Below are 17,387 nucleotides of genomic sequence, written 5' to 3' on the forward strand. Positions count from 1 at the left end.
TCATCACCACCATGATCACCACCAGCATAATCTTCACCATCATCATCATCAGCCTAGTTCCTGATCAGAGGCCCTAAGGACATCTCTGAGGAGGGCTGGCCACAGGAGAGGGAATTGGCACAGGGATTCTGCAATCACTAGCTCCATTTCCAACCCCACTCTATGTACGTGCTATCCGCGGCCTCACCCGTCAGCTTCGTGAACCCAGAACTACAAATCCACTTGTCACTAGCTGCTCTGTGTTCCGGCAGCCAGAGTTGGCTCCAGAAACCTTACAGAATTCACTTACAACCGGGTTTCCCAAATGTCGGCCACTTGGGAATCACCATCAGGACTTCTCTCATTATCTGTGGGCTGCAGGTACAATTTATCTACTTAATTTTTTTCTTAAATTGGCTCATTCTTTCACTCATTTTAAAAGGAAGCTTCATATCAGTGCCCTAAATGGAAAACCAGTATTTTTCTAGTGCTCATGAAAAATTCATGGCAGTTAAAAATAAAAAGTGTTTTGTGTATCACCTTCGATCATCTCCTGTCCCGCCCTTGGGAAATGCTGCTCTAACCTGCCAGACTCAGGGTCACAGCAGCTCCCATAAACCATCCCCCCGCATGCTCGATACGATCGCCTGGGACAAAGGGCTACACGTTCCAACGGTGGCTCCTTCTGCCCAAAGGACAGCAACCGAGGCAGCAACTTCACCTCCTCCCCTCATCCGCAGTCAGCTGTCACTTACTATAGTATGTTTTCAAAACCTGCTACAACCCTGGGGGAGGAAGGATCATCACCCTCTTGTCATAGATGGTAATACCGGGGATCAGAGTGACCGAGTCACTTGCCTTATGTCACATAACATAGATGAGGAAACAGGTGTTCTCCAGCAGCATAAACTGCTGTTTAACTTTCCTCACCAAAAACCCTTCCCTTGCAAAAGAAAGAATGAAAAGATCACCTGTAATCCAAGTCATTAGGTACAATGGAAGACTGAACTCTGGATTGAGCAGGAAATCTATCATTCATTCATTCATCAAATATTTAGAGTCCTACATGTGCCGGGCATTCTCCCAGGCCCTGAGGATATAGTGATATTAAAAAAAAAAAACCCAAAAAACCAACCTCTCAGCTGTCATGGGTTTACAGTCTTGGTGGAGTGGACAGATAGTATGTAAATAAACATAGAGTATGTCAGGTGGTGATAAGTGCTATGAGGAAAAGGAGGAAGAGTGTATAGAGAGCAGTGGGGGAGGGGACGAGTGGCGTGGTCACAGGAGGGCCTCTCCGAGGAGATGATAGTGGAGCAGAGGAGACTTGTGAATACCAGGGGAAGAGCTTTCCAGGCAGACGGGGCAGCAAGACCAAAGGTTCTGCGGTAGAGCAGAATATTCGAAAAATACCAAGAGGTCAGTGGCCACTTCGCCATCGGAGAGGGTCACAGGTGCACCTCAGGGGCTGGAGGCGGCAGGACTCTCTCTGAAAAGAGCCCATCTGCATTCCCAACAAGGAGAGAGACCCTCTTGTCCATAAGGACTAAGTTGTTTTTTTTTCTTTCTGGTGACACCGAGGAGAGGCAACCCAGAAACCTTTTTACTCACCGTTGTAAATTAATGGCCCCATTTCGACTGCCTCATCGAATGGGAGCAACAAGTTCACAGTTGAGTGTGAAAAGTTTAGTGTGAATAGGAAGGGGCATTTTACGATGAGGCTCGCATTTTTTCCCCTTTAAGCCACAGAAAACAAACACTATAACTAATGACTGTCTGATGGCGTTTCATTGGGAGCTTGTGCATAAGGCTGGGATGTCAAGCAGAACAGCTCAGACAAGACCTCAGAGGGCACAAATATGAGATTGAGTGGAACCCGAGGCAGAGTCAAGCTGGTTCAAAAGTGAGAACAAAGCCTGGGCCTCTGCTTCTCCCATGGCCTCAGTGGGAGAGCCTGGGTGGACCCAATTCCCCCAGATCTGGTCACTGGTTCAGGGAAGGAGAGCCTGAAGGGACTGCCTGCCGGTCTCTAGGTCAACTGTGAAGTTCAGCGCATCACTGTGTAAATTTTCTAGGGCTCAGAGTTTTAAAAAATCGCCAGCCTGTGTCAGTTTGGGGGCCTCTGTGGCATCCTAATAGAGCTTAGCACTCAAATAGTTCAGGCATACACAGGCTCTGTTCCAGGTCTCTGAGATCAAAATCCAGTTCCACAGAATACTGAATATTTGACTGGACTGTCATCAAGAGTTCCCCTCACTGGTGGCATTTTCTTCCGATCCTGTTTCAGAGACTAGCTCGCTGTGCGTCATCTCTTTATTCACTGACAGGCGACAGATATCTCCCAAGCTAGGGGTGATGTGTTAGGGCTCACAACACAAAGCTGAACGGGACACAGCATAGCAAGGCAGAAAAAGCAAAACTGGGTTTGAATTATGACTCTGCCATTTGCTAGCTGCCTGGCCTTGGGCAAGACCTCTCTCCTTCCAAATTTCAGTCTTCTTATCTGTGAAATGGGAACACCTTTAATCTACTGAAGGCACTTGGCACACAGTAGGTGCTCCAGAATGAGTGGATGTATTTTCACCCCAAGCCACAACAGGCTGGACAAAGGTAAGTTGCTGTGAACATCCTGGGTGATGAGGATACAGGCAGGGATTATAGGGAGATGTCTTGTCCCCCATGGTGGTACCCATCTAGGTGATATCCTTTGTGACTTTCTGCACCTCCAATTGTGATTAGAGGAGAGCCTCCACGATGCATCCTACAGGGCAAGCAACTGATCCCCAGAGCTGCAAGGAACATAGCCCTCACTGCACCTGTAACATGTGGAAACATCTGCCAGACAGCTCCCCGAGGGAGGGCAGTCTAGAGGTGAGGCATGGAAGCTCCACCTTGAGAACGGCACTCAGTCCCAACTCCTGCAGCTCGTGGGTGTGGTGGATCTTAGACAAGTCGTTCATCCTCCTCTTGCGTTCATTCCTGCCAGTGCGGACAACAGTGGTTACACTGGAAATAGCATGCGCATTTGTCATAGTTCCCTGGTTCTGTAACATCAGCCGCTGCGGATCACTACTGACCGCTGAGAAGGCCATGGGTAGGGGCTCTGCCCTTGACCCTGCACAGCCTGATTCCAGAAGAGCAGGGATGTCTGGGAACAGACTCGCTCTAGCTCACCTTTGCAGAAAAACAGTAGTTTCTACAAGCCACATTGATAGAGTAATCTTTGAATATGAAGAACAGCTCTCTATGTACACAGAGAGAGCAAGGCTCGTATTGATTCAGACCACAGGGCAAGCCGCTCTAAATTACAGTCAGATCAGAAAAGCAGGCAATTTTATTACCTCTGGTTGCCGAGGTAGCTTATCAATGTGCTTGTGCACACACCTTCCATGGGGCTGATTTAATGAATGTACAAAACCCCTTTGTAATTAGCAGCACCCATTTGTGTGTCGACAATTCATATGTGAAAGTCAACATTCAATGAGAATGACAGTGTCTAATTTACAGAGCAAATTGTCCTCAAGAACAATTTATTCGTCTGGCTGCTGCTGCAACCTGACTGCTTTGGTGAAGTACAGATTTATTTAGCAAATCCTTCCTTTGAAGAGTGCCAGAATTAAGCAGGGCCCCAGCCCAGGTGCTAGACTCTAAGAGGGACCCTTAAGGTTATCCGAGGACAAACCTCTGAGATCCCAGCGGAGAGTTGGTAAGGAAGCTCTTCCCAGGTTATGCCCACGCAGACATGACCCAATCCTGTTGACAGATTTTGCATTTCCAGGGTCATGGGCATGTCTTAGAAATTTGGAAGGCCCCAAACAGTGTGGTATTTCTTCTTAGAGCAATGTTTCCCCCCGAGGTGCTGCTTGGACCCTCTATATCCAAAATCCCTGGGGAGCTGTTAAAGTGCAGACATTTTCTTATCCCTTTCCAACTATTGAAGATATTTCAAAATATCGTTCACACATATCACTACCTCCAAATAATGGGGTCATCAAAGCTGCTGCTAGATCCTGTTATAGAATGTGCTGCTAAAAAGTATAGAATGACTACATCACAATTTTGATAAAAAATATTTCAGTAACTGAATTTTAATATAATTGGTTTCCTTTGTAAATGTATGCACTTATTTCATGCATTTAAAAATATTATTCTCAGGCAGGGTCCACAGGCTTCACCAGACTGTCAAAGGGGTCCATGGCACCCAAAAGTTTAAGAACAATTATATAGCTGACAGGAAGCTGGAAGACCCTGTGATGGGCAGCATCTTGTGACTTCTGGGTTTGATGAGGATGGATGTGCAATTTCTAAGTTCAGGTGCCAGAAAGTAGCTCTCTAATGACCACAGGGCCCCCCCCACAGCTTGAATCAGCTATGACTTCCTTTTGTGCTAAATAGAGGATGACGTCCTGCGTGTATAGGGACTTCCTTTGGGAAGAGGCGCAAGTTGCCTTCTGGACCCTGACTCCTTTTTATGGTTCAAAATTTTCTAGAATGTCACAGCAACTCATACTTCAACATAATCCATCATTTCTGAGATCAGTGCTCAGGTCCCATCAGGAACACCCGTCAAGCAATTTGACAATCAACTGAATCATAAGTAAATACAGTTTTATTTTCTTCTGATTGGCCAGACTCCAAGGGCACAGCCCTGAATTAGAGGGTGCATAAGCATGACACATCACTGCTCAAACTCGAGACACCCAGCCTTCTTGACAATTCCTCCCTTGTCTCCACCTTTCTGCTCTTTTCTCTCTTCCTCTCTCTCCCTGTCCTTCCCCCTTCTCTTCACATTTCCTGAGGACATACCATGTGCCAGGCAGTGTTCTTGGCATTAGGGTTACATCAATGAACAAAGCAAATTAGCTCTACTCTCTGTGAGAATATGTTCTAGTAGGGAGAGATTAACAATTAAAAAAAAGAAAAGAGTAAAATACAGAGTGTGGCTAGGTGGAGGGGGGAAGGGTAATGACCGCTAACAGCTACCACGTTTCTTGTTGGGGTGATGACAATTGGTGTTCCAAAACTGATGGTGGTTGATGGCACACCCTAGTAAATAACTGAAAACTGCTGAACTGTACACATTAAGGAGATAAACTGTCTATAAATTATATCTCTGTGAAACTTTTATTAAAAAACAAAAAAAAATTAGGGGGGAGAAAGGTCTTCGGGGTATTATAATTTTTTTAAAGATTTATTTATTTGGTGGGGAGGGGCAGAGGGAGAGAATCTCAAGCAGATTCCCCGCTGAGAGCAGAGCCTGATGCAGGGCTCGATCTTATGATCCATGAGATCATGATCTGAGCTGAAACCAAGAGTCAGACGCTTAACCAAGCGAACCACCCAGGTACCCCTAAAGGGTATTATAATTTTAGGTGAGACTAGAAGGTAATGAGGGAGTTAGTCATGTGGCTGTCTGGAGGAAGAGTGGTTGAGGAAGAGGGAATATAGTAAGTGCAAAGGTCCTGAAGCATGCCTGCTACAGTCAAGGAAAAACAAGGGGCCAGAGTGGCTGGAGTTCAGGGTGTCTTGGGGGAGAGTGGAAGAATAAGAGGGATATGTGGAGTGGCCTGCAAGCAATTCTGAGGACTTTAGCTTTTCCTATGGGTCAGATGGAAAGCCATTGGAGGATTCTGAACAGAGGAAAGATGTGATCTGACATATATTTTAAATGGATCTCATCGGAAATCAACCATGAACAGCCACCATTTATAGAGCATTTACTGTGTGCCAGCCACTGTGGCAAACTCTCTTTATGGGCCTTAGCTCGTTGAATCACCACAACCATACTTTAAGTCAGGTACTATTATTTTCTTATTTTATAGAAAAGGAAACTGAGGCTCAGAAAATGTTAAGAACTTGACCTACAACAGTGACAGTGGCAGGAAATTTGACCAGGCCTGCCTGACTCCAGAGCCCTTGCCCTCCCTATGGCTACCATGGCAGTGTTCTGTGCACATGGCAGGTGCTCAATAAAAGCTGTCACCTGGCTGGTGAGAAAGCACAGTCCTGAGGGGAGTTGCACCTTGGGCACAGAGAGGGGCCAGAGAACCAGTGTCCACTTACTCAGTTCTGCAATGCTGCCCACACGGGTGGCCAGCAAGGACTGCTCGATGGTCCTCAACTCCAACTGGCTGAACATGGGCAGGTCCCCTGGCTTGTTTGACCGCTGTGGATCCCTGTGAAGGTTCAGGCTGTCTGGTAGGCACAGCACTCCTGCAGTTGGCGGGCAGAGACAATGAAAGAAAACAGATTGTTATTTTTCAGGTATCCAAAGGAGGGGCGCAAAACCTTGCACCACCTCAAACCATACCAGGGTTGGTAAGCCAACATGGCGACCAGGGCTCTGAACTCCTTTGAGAAGCGAGGGCTAGCTCTTTTGAAAGGTTTCCTCAAGATCCTGACCTGCTGATTTTAACAAACATGTGGGCATTCATCTGCATGCACACAATGCCAAAGGACACAAACTAGAACCCTTTCTTTGAGCCTGGCTTCTATCCCATCAGAGATGCCTCTCGAGCAGCCAGTGGTCATTGTCCCATTCTCCCTCCCAGAGGCAACTGCCACCCCCGAGTGTCCCTGAGCAGAGGGGGAGTCTCTGCTGGCCGTTGTCACTTCTGAGGGCTTGCTTTATTTGCCCCGCAAACTTAACTCTGGGTGGTTGGGCTGTTATTTGTTAGACAAAACTCTAGCTTTCTCTGTGGTAGAAGAGTCCCCACGGACTTTTGCAACTTTATGGCGAAAACCTATGGGAAACTTCTGGCATCTAATTATTTCTTCCCTTCCTTGCCATCCCATGAACATTTAGCAAGAGCCTGAGAACTTACTTGGGTAGGTTATTGAGAAATATTCACTTTTTCCTTCACCACCCAAACCTCCCTAGGCAGAGCCTGCTTTCTTGCTCCTTGACTTTGGGCTTGACTGATTGACTTAACTTTGGCCAAAAGTATATTAATGCACATGACAGAACCGAAGGCCCGAGAAGCGTTTGTACGGCTGAACTTGCTCTCTTGTACCTCTGCTATCATCACAAGAGGAACATTCCCTGGCTGGCCTGCTCGTTGAAGGAGGGTGAGGGGACACACGGAACTGCTCCAGTACCAACCTGTAGCTTAGAGCTGCTTCCACACTAACAAACACCGATTTGGTGGGTCTTTGAGATAGCGGAGGTTATGGGCACTCAGCATTGCTATGTGATAACTGACAGATACAACTAGCAAGTATAGATCACCGAGGACACAGTGAACAAGGCAGGTGGGCACTGTGTTGTGCTAGGGGCTGAGGATACAGTGATGGGTAGGATACCCACACTCCTGGGGCACATGAGTGGCTCAGTTGGTGGAGCGTCCGACTCTTGGTGTTGGCTCAGGTCGTGATCTCAGGGTCATGGGATCGAGCCCCACGTCAGGCTCTGCGCTGGGTGTGGCATCTCCTTGGGATTCTCTCCCCCTGCCCTTACCCCCGACTCACACTCAAGTCTCTCTCTAGAATAAATAAATACATCTTAAAAAAAAAAAAAGAAGAATACATACACTCCCTGTCTTCAGTGGGCTCACAGTCTAAGCGAAGGAGAAGACTGTTACCACACACAACCATGAAGCCATATGGTATGTGCTCCCCAGTACGAGAAGGGACCTGAGCAATGAATAGTTGTCAACACATAGGAAGCATTTATTGAGTGCCTACTCTGTTCCCAACCGTGCAAGGCATTCTGGAGATACAAAAGCAGCAGAAGATATACTCGAGTCGTGCATAAACTAACCAAGGAGACAAGACTGCCAATGACAAAAGAAACCCATGGGAACAATACGACCGTATCAATATACAGGCGCCGAGTGACTTAAGCCAACTGGTAGGGTGCGTGGAGACAGACAGACTGCAGAGGTCAGCAGTTCAAGGCCACTGCTCACCCTGCTTGAACCACAAAAGCTCAGCAAAGGTTCCTGCTTTGAAGATGGGCAAGCATGAGGCAGCACCAGTCACACACACCTCTTCTGGCCCCTGCTGCCCAATTAGTGACTCTGGTCACATTGAGCCAGTCACTTGCTCCTGGATGTTTCCCACTCACACCGAACAAGATGACGCAGTGGACAAGGCAACTCTCATAGATGATTTGTGGACGAATACTGAATAATAGATAAACAATGCAAGCAAATGACCACCAGATTCTCATGTTCCTATAATCAGGAAACTGGCCGAATAAGTGTCTTTCTAAGATTGTTCTCTACTATTTTCAAACACTTTGTGAGTCAGAATAAAAATGTATTTTATATCACAGCCCAGTGTACACACACACACCATCACCACCACCACACATTTTTCACGTTTTCCATGAAAAAAAATTTCACGTACAATAATACTGATCCTTACGATGTATGATGCACTCTCATTCTTTTTCCTTTTCGCTTCTCTTCTAGCTCATTAATAAAAATGCTGGTCTGCTGCACCAAAAGTGATTTCATGACCCACTCACGGGTCATGACGAGCAGTCTGAAAAACAGTGTGGATGACACTAGTACACGACTTGGCATTAATTGGACAATACACGCTCACCATTCACTGGACACTACCTAGCACTGTGTGAGGCTCCGCCGCGGATGGAGAGATGATTGAGAGGTGATCCCTGCATTTCAGAAGCCCTCAGCCTGGCAGGGAAGACAAGACCTTGATAGAAATACCCAACATCCAAGGCGGGCCTCCTGCCTGCCTCCTTTGCCTCAATAGATGAGTCATCCTTCCTTTCACCCCAGGCAGGGACACCCTGAGTCATCCTTGCTTCCTCCTGCTTGCTCACCTGCTGAGACAGTTGGTCAGAGACCAAGTCGAGAAGCTGTTGTCATGGCAACGAATGTTGGTCCAATCCCTCACCGGATGCCCCCGATGTCCCTGACTCTTTTTTTTTTTTTTAAAGATTTTATTTATTTATTTGACAGAGAGAGACCAGCGAGAGAGGGAACACAGGGGGAGAGTGGGGGAGAGGGAGAAGCAGGCTCCCTGCAGAGCAGGGAGCCCGACGCGGGGCTAGATCCCAGGACCCTGGGATCATGACCTGAGCCGAAGGCAGACGCTTAACGACTGAGCCACCCAGGCGCCCCTGTCCCTGACTCTTATTCAGAAATTTACTACCTGTGGAGGGCTCACTGCAGATGACACCGGATGATCATGATCCAGTGTGATAAGTGGCCCCAGGTTCCAGAGTATGAGGTCCTCTGCTGGGAAAACGGGGTGGTGGTCAGGGGGCTTCACAGCCAAGGAGGCCCACAAATGAGCCCTGTTTGTCAGGGAGGACAAAAGTTTCCTAATTCATCGTACAAGTGATCCTTACATGTACTCACAGGCTTGCTTTCTTGGTATTTGCATTACATACAGCAAGTTCTAATCTCAAGCAGACGTGTGAAACATTGCTTCACACACCGGTTGAGGTCCAAGCACGTGGGCTGGTCTGGAATCCAGAGCTTTGGTCCTGGCTCTGCCACTACCCACCCATGTTTCACCTGGGGCAGGTCACAGGGCCTCCCTGGACCTCAGTTTCCTCTTCCATGACATGGAGGTCATAATAATGGCCTTGTCTCCCTCAAGGGCTTGCTGGGCGTGAGCAATGAAATGGGATCATGTGTACTAAAGTATTTTGCATGTGCTGGGCAAATAATAGGGGCTCAACATACGTTAATGGAGATGAAAATCAGTTAATGTGTATAAACCCAGCTTTTGACTACTTTATACTTTATCATAAGTATACTATATTTTTATTTATACTCTATCATATTTATACTATATCATATTCATAAGAATAAATAATTTCCCTTGGAACTTTTCCTCCTTCTTTTAGAGGGTTATGGAATTCAAATGAAAATGTAATTATCCAAAGAAGCTTTGAAAGCTCGATTACTGACATTTGGAAAATCTATAATTGGTCTATTATGCAAAGATTATATATCAGGGTTTTCTTTCTTTGTTTCTTTTTGAGAACTCTGTATGGGATATACACATAAATTGGAGTTCTTTATTTTTTTTGTATAAAAATCCACTAGGTCAATAAGAAGGTCCCAGCATCATCTTTTCGTGTCGGACGCAGGCCTGAGCTTTGGACCACTCATCGATTTCCATTACTAGAGCCAAGGACAGCCACAGCCTGGTGATTAAGACTCCAGTTCAAAGACAAGGAGAACCAAGGTTTAAATATGATTTCTTTGGACCTAGACGGAATAATCTCCCTGGGGAGCAGGTGACCATAAGCCACCGTCAACCATGAGCGTGAAGGGGTCACGGTCTCCCTGAAATTCTCTTTGGAGTGGGTTGTGCATTTGTCTAAGGGGGAAGTTAATTTACATTCTCAAAGGGGTCTCTGGGTCCTAAAAGATGATGAATTAATGCCTTTGAGTGTCCATACTCCCAGGCCTCTCTGCTCGGGGGCTGGCTGTAGGTGGGGCGGCATGGGCTTGGCAGAACCATGGACTCCAATCCTCCGACAGCCCCCATGCAACCTGGGCAAAGAACTTTCCAGATCCCCAGCTTCCAGGTCTGTAAAGAGGGGTTAAAATATCTCCTTCATTGGTTTATTGTGGTGATTACATAATATAATACGGATACTTAAGGCCTCTGGCCTATAGTAAGCGCCTGTTAACCACCCTGGTGCCACAAATGTACAGTTTTGTTTATTTAATGTCTGGATTCAAACAGTCTTGAGGATCATCTTTCCAAAATCTTGTGGGACTGGAGACAGACAACCTTTCGGTTAGGTTGCTTAGAATATAAAATATGAGAACTGCTCCTCTGGGCCAACCACATGGGCATTCCGTCTCCGATGGGGATGATCCAGGCTGCACTTTGGCCTCCCTCTATGTCTCCTTCCTGTACGCACTGGACAGCCCCTTGGCAAATATAATGCCCAGCCATCCCTTCTCTCCTCTGAGCTTTTCTATGAGTTTCCATTCTATTACTGGCCCTGGATGCTATTTACCCACCAAGAGAAACCCAAATAAGACAGCCACCAGCCTTCAGCTGTTCTCCCCTCACTGATGATGGTGATGACAGCGATGGAGGAGAACAAGGAGACAATGCTTGTCTTCATGTCTTGGCACCCAGGACACAGGCTTGGGTTCTGCCTTGCCTGTCTGGCTGCAAGAGGAGAGAACAAATTCTCCAAGCCTCGCCTGCCAAGCTAGGCCTTGTTCATTGCTCAGTTATCCCCAGAATTTAAAGTAGAGGGTCCAGACACCAGTACTATAGCTTTAAGAAACGGGAAGGAAGCATCTGGCGTTCAGCAGACCTACCCTTGAACGTGTACCAGAGAGATCTGGCTGGGTTCAGATTTTAGTGCTGCTGTACCCCAGCTGTGTGGTGCAGAGCTTGTGACTTGGCTCTCTTGAGCCTCCGTTTCTCTCTTCGTAGGACGTCTGACACTATCTACCTCCTAGCATGGTGGGGAAGCCATAATGGGATAATATGTATGGGCAGCCTGGCACAGAAAAGGGGGTCGATAAATGTTTGCTAATAATCCGAGTGAAGTTCTTCAAAGCTAAAGATTTAGGAATTCAATAATAGGACGCCAGAAGGCTTTCCTTTACTGTGAAATGTATTTAAGGAGCAAGATGGGAAGTTATCAGATTTTTAAAAATATTTGCACACCTGGCTTAGGACACTTGGAGTGGGAAACAAATTCAGGGCTGGCTTGGCCCTCCCATTCATCTGTGAGAGGCATACCATACTCCAATTAGGATAAACCCAGAACGTGGTTCATTTTTTCTTCATCACGAGTTATATTCAAAGGGAAAGTTCTTAGGACTTCTGAAGCCAGACCATCCAAAGAAATAAGAGGTAGAAAACACAAAGATGGAGAATTTTCAGAAATGGGTTCAATATTGGGCCCATATGTGGAGCCTGGAGTACATACAAGGAATAAGCATGTTGACCTTGAAAGAACAGGAAGATACTTACGGATCAACCGCAAACACTGAGCCCTACAAAGACATCAGGACACATTTCTGCCCTTGAAGTTTCCTTCCTGGTTGGCAGGGGAGACAGATCCACCGCCAACTGAAGTTACACATGAGGGCAGAGGTGTGCATGGGGTCCCACTAGGGGACACAGTGGGGTGAGCCCAAATTGTCCCGGGAGCAGCAGGGAAGATTCTCAGGGGAGCTTAACACTGGGACTGGGACCCGGGGAAGCAGACACCTTACAGCAGAGTTGAGAGTGTGGAATCTGGAGCCCAGATGAATGCTCAGGTTGAATCACAGCTATGCTATTTCATAGCCATGTCGCCCAGCCATGCTGTTTAGCTTCCCTGTGCCTCAGTTTCCTTGTGAATAGCATAGGAATGGTCATAGTGCAATCCTCATAGGGCCACTGGATGATCAAATAAGTAAACACATGTGAGTCTTGACCCCTAAAAATAGCCCAATAAATAGCTCACTATAATAGCTTATTATTATTATTATATTAGGACATTCCAAGGAAGAACAAAGGCACATCTCTGCATCTAAGAGTGGCTGGAGCAGAGGGGAGCAAGATGGGAAGAGAGCGTGTAGAAGGAGGGAGGAGCAGCAAGTCTGGGAGGCAGGGACTGTAGAGGGCACTGGGCCAAAAAGGGTCTGGACTTAAAAACTAAACCTTTACCTTCTGGCCACTGTGCTTCTCTCTCTTCCCTTTCACAGCCGAAATTCTAGAAAGAGTGGTCTGCTCCAATCATCTGCCTTTCGTCCTGACCCTCACTGTCTCTATACCTTCTTATCTCCATTTTTTTTTGCTGCGTGCCCAGCAAGTTCAAGTTCATCCTTCAAGGCCCAATGCAAAGGTCACTTTTGAGATCCCAAGACTCAAAAAAGCGGCAGGCCCTGTTTTTAGGAAGCTCCCAGTCCAGAGAGGGAGACCCTGAGACAATAAGGAGACTGGAGCTTTACTGGAGCTGGGGTGCCTTCCGCATGCTGAGCTAAAGACACGCAGGGACAGGGTAGGCTCACAGAGGAGGAAGTAGCCCAAGGGGACACTGTAGGCTGCCCTCCCCGTACGAGCCAGGTGTAGCCAGCTTTCTCTAGCAGCCAGCTCAGGAACAAGGGAGCTAATGAGAATCTCAGCGTGGATGTGTGAGCCTTGACAGCAGGGCACAGAGGTAGCCATGCTGTTATTAAGGCACCGTAAGTGCTATGGGGCACACAGAGACAGGGGGGTGATGGGGCGACTGGTTGGCAGGGCGACTCTAAGACTAATAGCATAAATGAGAAAATCAACTGTTACAGGACTGTGAAGAAATAAAAGCAAAATCCTCTGTCGGGTCACTCATTCAGTGAGTATTAGTTGAGCAGCCCCTAGGTGCTAGGTGCACTTCTGGGTACTGGGGATCCTGTAGCAAAATGCTAGAAGTCTTTGCCATTTTGGTATGTTTGTTCCAAACATGTTAAGTGGAATATGTAGCTGGTTGGGTGGTAAGTGCCGTGGAGAAGGGTAGAGCAGGAAAGGAGGATGGGGATGCTGGGTCTGGGAGCAGGTCACACGGAGAAGGGGGCATTCTAAGAGAGACATCAAGGAAGTGAGCGTGCGTGCCCGGCTGGTATCTTGGGGGGACAACAGGCCAGCGTAAGGGATCATAAGGGGAAAGGTCCCAAGAGGGGTGGGCCTGTCTTGCTGGAGGAAGGAACAGAGACAGTGAGAGAAGGAGTCGGCAATCAGGCAGGAGAAGGGGTGAGGGCAGTTTGGGTGGAGCGCCATGGGCGACTCTAGATTTTGGCTTTTACTCGGAGTGAGATGGAGGCACTGGAGGATTCTGAGTAGAGAAGGGATGTGCCCTGAGCTTTTTTGGAGGGTCACCCCAGCTGGTGGGTTGGAACAGACTGAAGGGAATGGACAGGGCAGAACCACAGGAGTAACAGTCCAGGTGGTACACAAGTGAATCTCCATACAGTGTGAAGGTAAAGCCAACGGAGTTGTAAGAACAAGAGAAGGGCTAAGAGCAGCGCCAAGGTTTCTGGCCTATACAACTGAAAGGATGGATTTGCCATTTACTAAAATGGGGAACACCATAGGAGGGGCAGGTTTGTGGAAAAGATCAAGAGTTCAGTTTTGGTCCTGTTCAACTTGAGACAGCTGTTGGACACCCCAGTGGAGATGCTGGGCAGGGTTTCTTGCTGTCTCTCCTCACCTCCCATGATGCAAAGCCTCATCATGTCAGCCCCATGGTGGCTTATGCTTTTTCCCCCTCTCTCTCCTCTTCCCTATCACTAGAGAGCACTATTAAATATCCTTACAAAATTGTTGGATGCCTCCTTTGTTCTCCCTCCTCTCCCAGGGTTCTCCCTTTATTGCATTTTCCTTGCAACTTCTCCCTGTGGAGTCCTGAGCTACATCCATCTCGTAGGGGCTTAGGAAGAGAAAGAGACTCATCTTCCCAGTGTCCTTGTCTCTGTAGTGACAAGTGCCTAGGTCCCTGCAGGGCTTGTGAGCATCTGCTTTGGTCCCTGACTCCTCCTAAGGGGCATTTTGGACCTCCAGCTAGGTCTTGGATACCTGTGGAAATGTCAGAGGTTGGTCAGATTTTAGAGATCATCTTGCCCCCAGAGCACAAACTGTGGCTTCTTGGGAGTTCTCTGAAATTCATCTCCCTTGCTCACTATACAGTAGTGATACTCATGGGCATAGTGTCCTGTGGTGGTGATAAAACTTAGCTCTGGGTGTGACTGACAGAGAAGATGTATGTTCGAATGTTTTGAGTTAAAAACTGGTCTCTGACATTTCAATTAACACACGGCAACAGGCCAGAGTACAATAACGAGGCAGCGTTTTGGACAATCGAGACTCTCCTGTCTTACATCAAGGCGGTCACGCATCTTCCTCTTGAATACTTATAATGGAAATTCATCTATCAATCTATCCATTCAACCATCTATTTATCCATCCATCCAAGCTTCTGTTTACATAGTGGATTGTCATTTAATTAAAGGGTAATTAATGAATTAAGCGTTTTTTTGAGTATCTACTATGTGCTACACAATTGTGCTAAGCAGTAGAGATACAGCAAGAAATAAAACAAAGTAACAGCTCTGGTGGAGCTTAATTTTTGTTCATCTGTCTACTCATCCATCCACTTACCCCTCCTTCCTTCCATCCACCCATCCATCCATCCATCCACCCATCCCATATAATTTGCCAGATTGGGATTATAATGAAAAGTAAGACACAGACCTTGTCCTTAAGAAATTCATAATCTAATGGGGTAAGTCCACATGTTCATGAATGTCACAGGTGCTTTAAGAGAAGCCCGTATATGCTACATGGACGACACAAATAGAAATTGGATATTCCACCCGGGTGGTGTGTCAGGAAAGGTTTCAGAGACGAGCTGACCCAGGATCAGTTCAGCATCTGTTTCCCTGTGTTTTGGAAGTGCTTTTGCATACCTTTGCCTGGTTTTCGATAGAAATATCAATTTCTTACTGATTTGTATGAGTTCTTTCTACATTAAGAAAATTAGCCCCTTGCCTGACATGGGTCATGCACACATGTTTTCCTAGTTTGTCATCTGCCATTGAATATTTTTACAGTATTTTTCCAAGTAGAATTGTTTTCCTTCAACACAGGCAAATGTATCATCTTTCTCTCTTTGAGTTCCAGGTTTTGGGGTGTTTATGTTTTAAATTTAGGTACAGGTGGTCCTGATTCATTTCTATTTCTTTCTTCTTTTTTCTCCTTTCTCACCCCCTGCCCCCAACAGACTTTATTTTTCAGAGCAGCTTTAAGCTCACAGCAAGATTGAGCATAAGATACAGAGAATTCCCACATATTCCCTATGTCCACTCGTGCAGAGCCTCCCCCATTATCAACATCTCTCACCAGAGTGGTACATTTGTTACAACTGATGAACCTACATTGACACGTCATTATCATTCAAAGCCCAGAGTGTACATTAGAGTTCACTCCTGGTATTGCACATTCTATGGGTTTGGACAAATGCATAATGACATGTATCCACCATTATGATGTCATACAAAGTAGTTTCACTGCCGTAAAATTCCTCTCTGCTCCCCCTATTCATCCCTCCCTCCTCCAAATCCTTGCCCATCACTGATCTTTTCACTGACTCCACAGTTTTGCCTTTTCCAGAGTAATACAGTATTTAGCTTCTTCAGATTGGCTTCTTTCACTTAGTTCATCCATGTCTTTTCATGGCTTGATACTCATTTCTTTTTAGTGCTGAATAATAGTCCACTGTCCAGATATACTACAGTTTACTTATCCATTCACCTACTGGAAAAAATCTTGGTTGCTTCCAGGTTTTGGCAATTATGAATAAAGCTGCTATAAATAAATAAAGCTGCAGGTTTTATGTGGACATACATTTTCAATTCCTTTGGGTAAATACTAAGGAGATCAATTCCATATTAACCTTATATCTTGGAACCTTGCCATTATTGCTTAATACTTCCAAGAGTTTTTGGTCATTCTTTTGGATTTTCTACATAGATGATCATGTCATCTATGAACAAAGAGTTGTATTTCTTCCTTCCCAATCTGTATACCTTTTATTTCCTTCTCTTGTCTTATTGCATTAGCTAGGACTTCCAGTACAATGTGGAAAATCAATGATGAGAGGGCACATCCTTGCCTTCTTCCTGATCATAGTAGGACAGATTCGAGCCTTTCACCATTAAGTGTGATGTAGCTGTAGAGTTTTTGTAGATATTCTTTATCAAGTTGAGCAAATACCCCTCTTTCCTAGTTGACTGAGAGTTTTTATTATGAATAAGTGCTGGATTTTGTCAAATGATTTTCTGTATCTATTGATGTGGTTATGTGATTTTTCTTCGCTAGCCTGTTGATGTGGTGGGTTACATTAATTGATTTTTGAATGTTGTACCAGCCTTGCACACCTGGAATAAATCCCACTTGGTCATGGTGTATAATTCTTTTTATACATTATTGGATTTGATTTGCTAGTATTTTGTTGAGGATTTTTTTAATCTATGTTCATGAGAGATACTTGTCTGTAGTTTTCTTATAGTATCTTTGTCTGGTGTTGGTATTAGGGTAATGCTGGAGTCACAGAATTAGTTAGGAAGTATTCCCTCTGCTTCTATTTTCTGAGAAATACTGAAGAGAATTGGTATGGTTTCTTCCTTAAATGTTTGGTACAATTCATCAGTGAACACATCTGGCCTAGTGCTTTCGGTTTGGAAGGCTACTGTTGATTCAATTTCTTTAATAGATATAGGCCTATTCAGATTGTCTATTTCTTCTTGTGTGAATTTTGGTAGACTGGGTCTTTCAAGGTATTGATCCATTTCACCTAGGTTATCAAATTTGTGGGCAGAGAGTTATTCATAGTATTATTCTTTTAAGGGCAATGGAATCTGTAGTGATGTCCCTTCTTTCATTGCTAGTGTTAGTAATTTCTTTTTTTCTTAGTTAGCCATTAGCCT

The 17,387-nt window shown here is 45.8% G+C and overlaps 1 protein-coding gene across 3 annotated transcripts in view; it reads right to left on the reverse strand.

Annotated features, from left to right (window-relative positions):
* Window positions 1-17,387, reverse strand: part of BTBD11 (BTB domain containing 11) — a 303,252-nt gene that overhangs the window by 123,583 nt on the left and 162,282 nt on the right. For all 3 annotated transcript variants that reach the window (XM_021687380.2, XM_021687381.2, XM_021687379.2), the window contains exon 2: window positions 6,043-6,192. In XM_021687380.2, coding sequence (XP_021543055.1) covers window positions 6,043-6,192 — 150 coding nt within the window. The remainder of the gene's footprint in view (window positions 1-6,042; window positions 6,193-17,387) is intronic.

Source organism: Neomonachus schauinslandi, chromosome 5 (genome assembly GCF_002201575.2).
Source record: "Neomonachus schauinslandi chromosome 5, ASM220157v2, whole genome shotgun sequence".
In the NCBI taxonomy this organism is placed as follows: domain Eukaryota; kingdom Metazoa; phylum Chordata; class Mammalia; order Carnivora; family Phocidae; genus Neomonachus; species Neomonachus schauinslandi.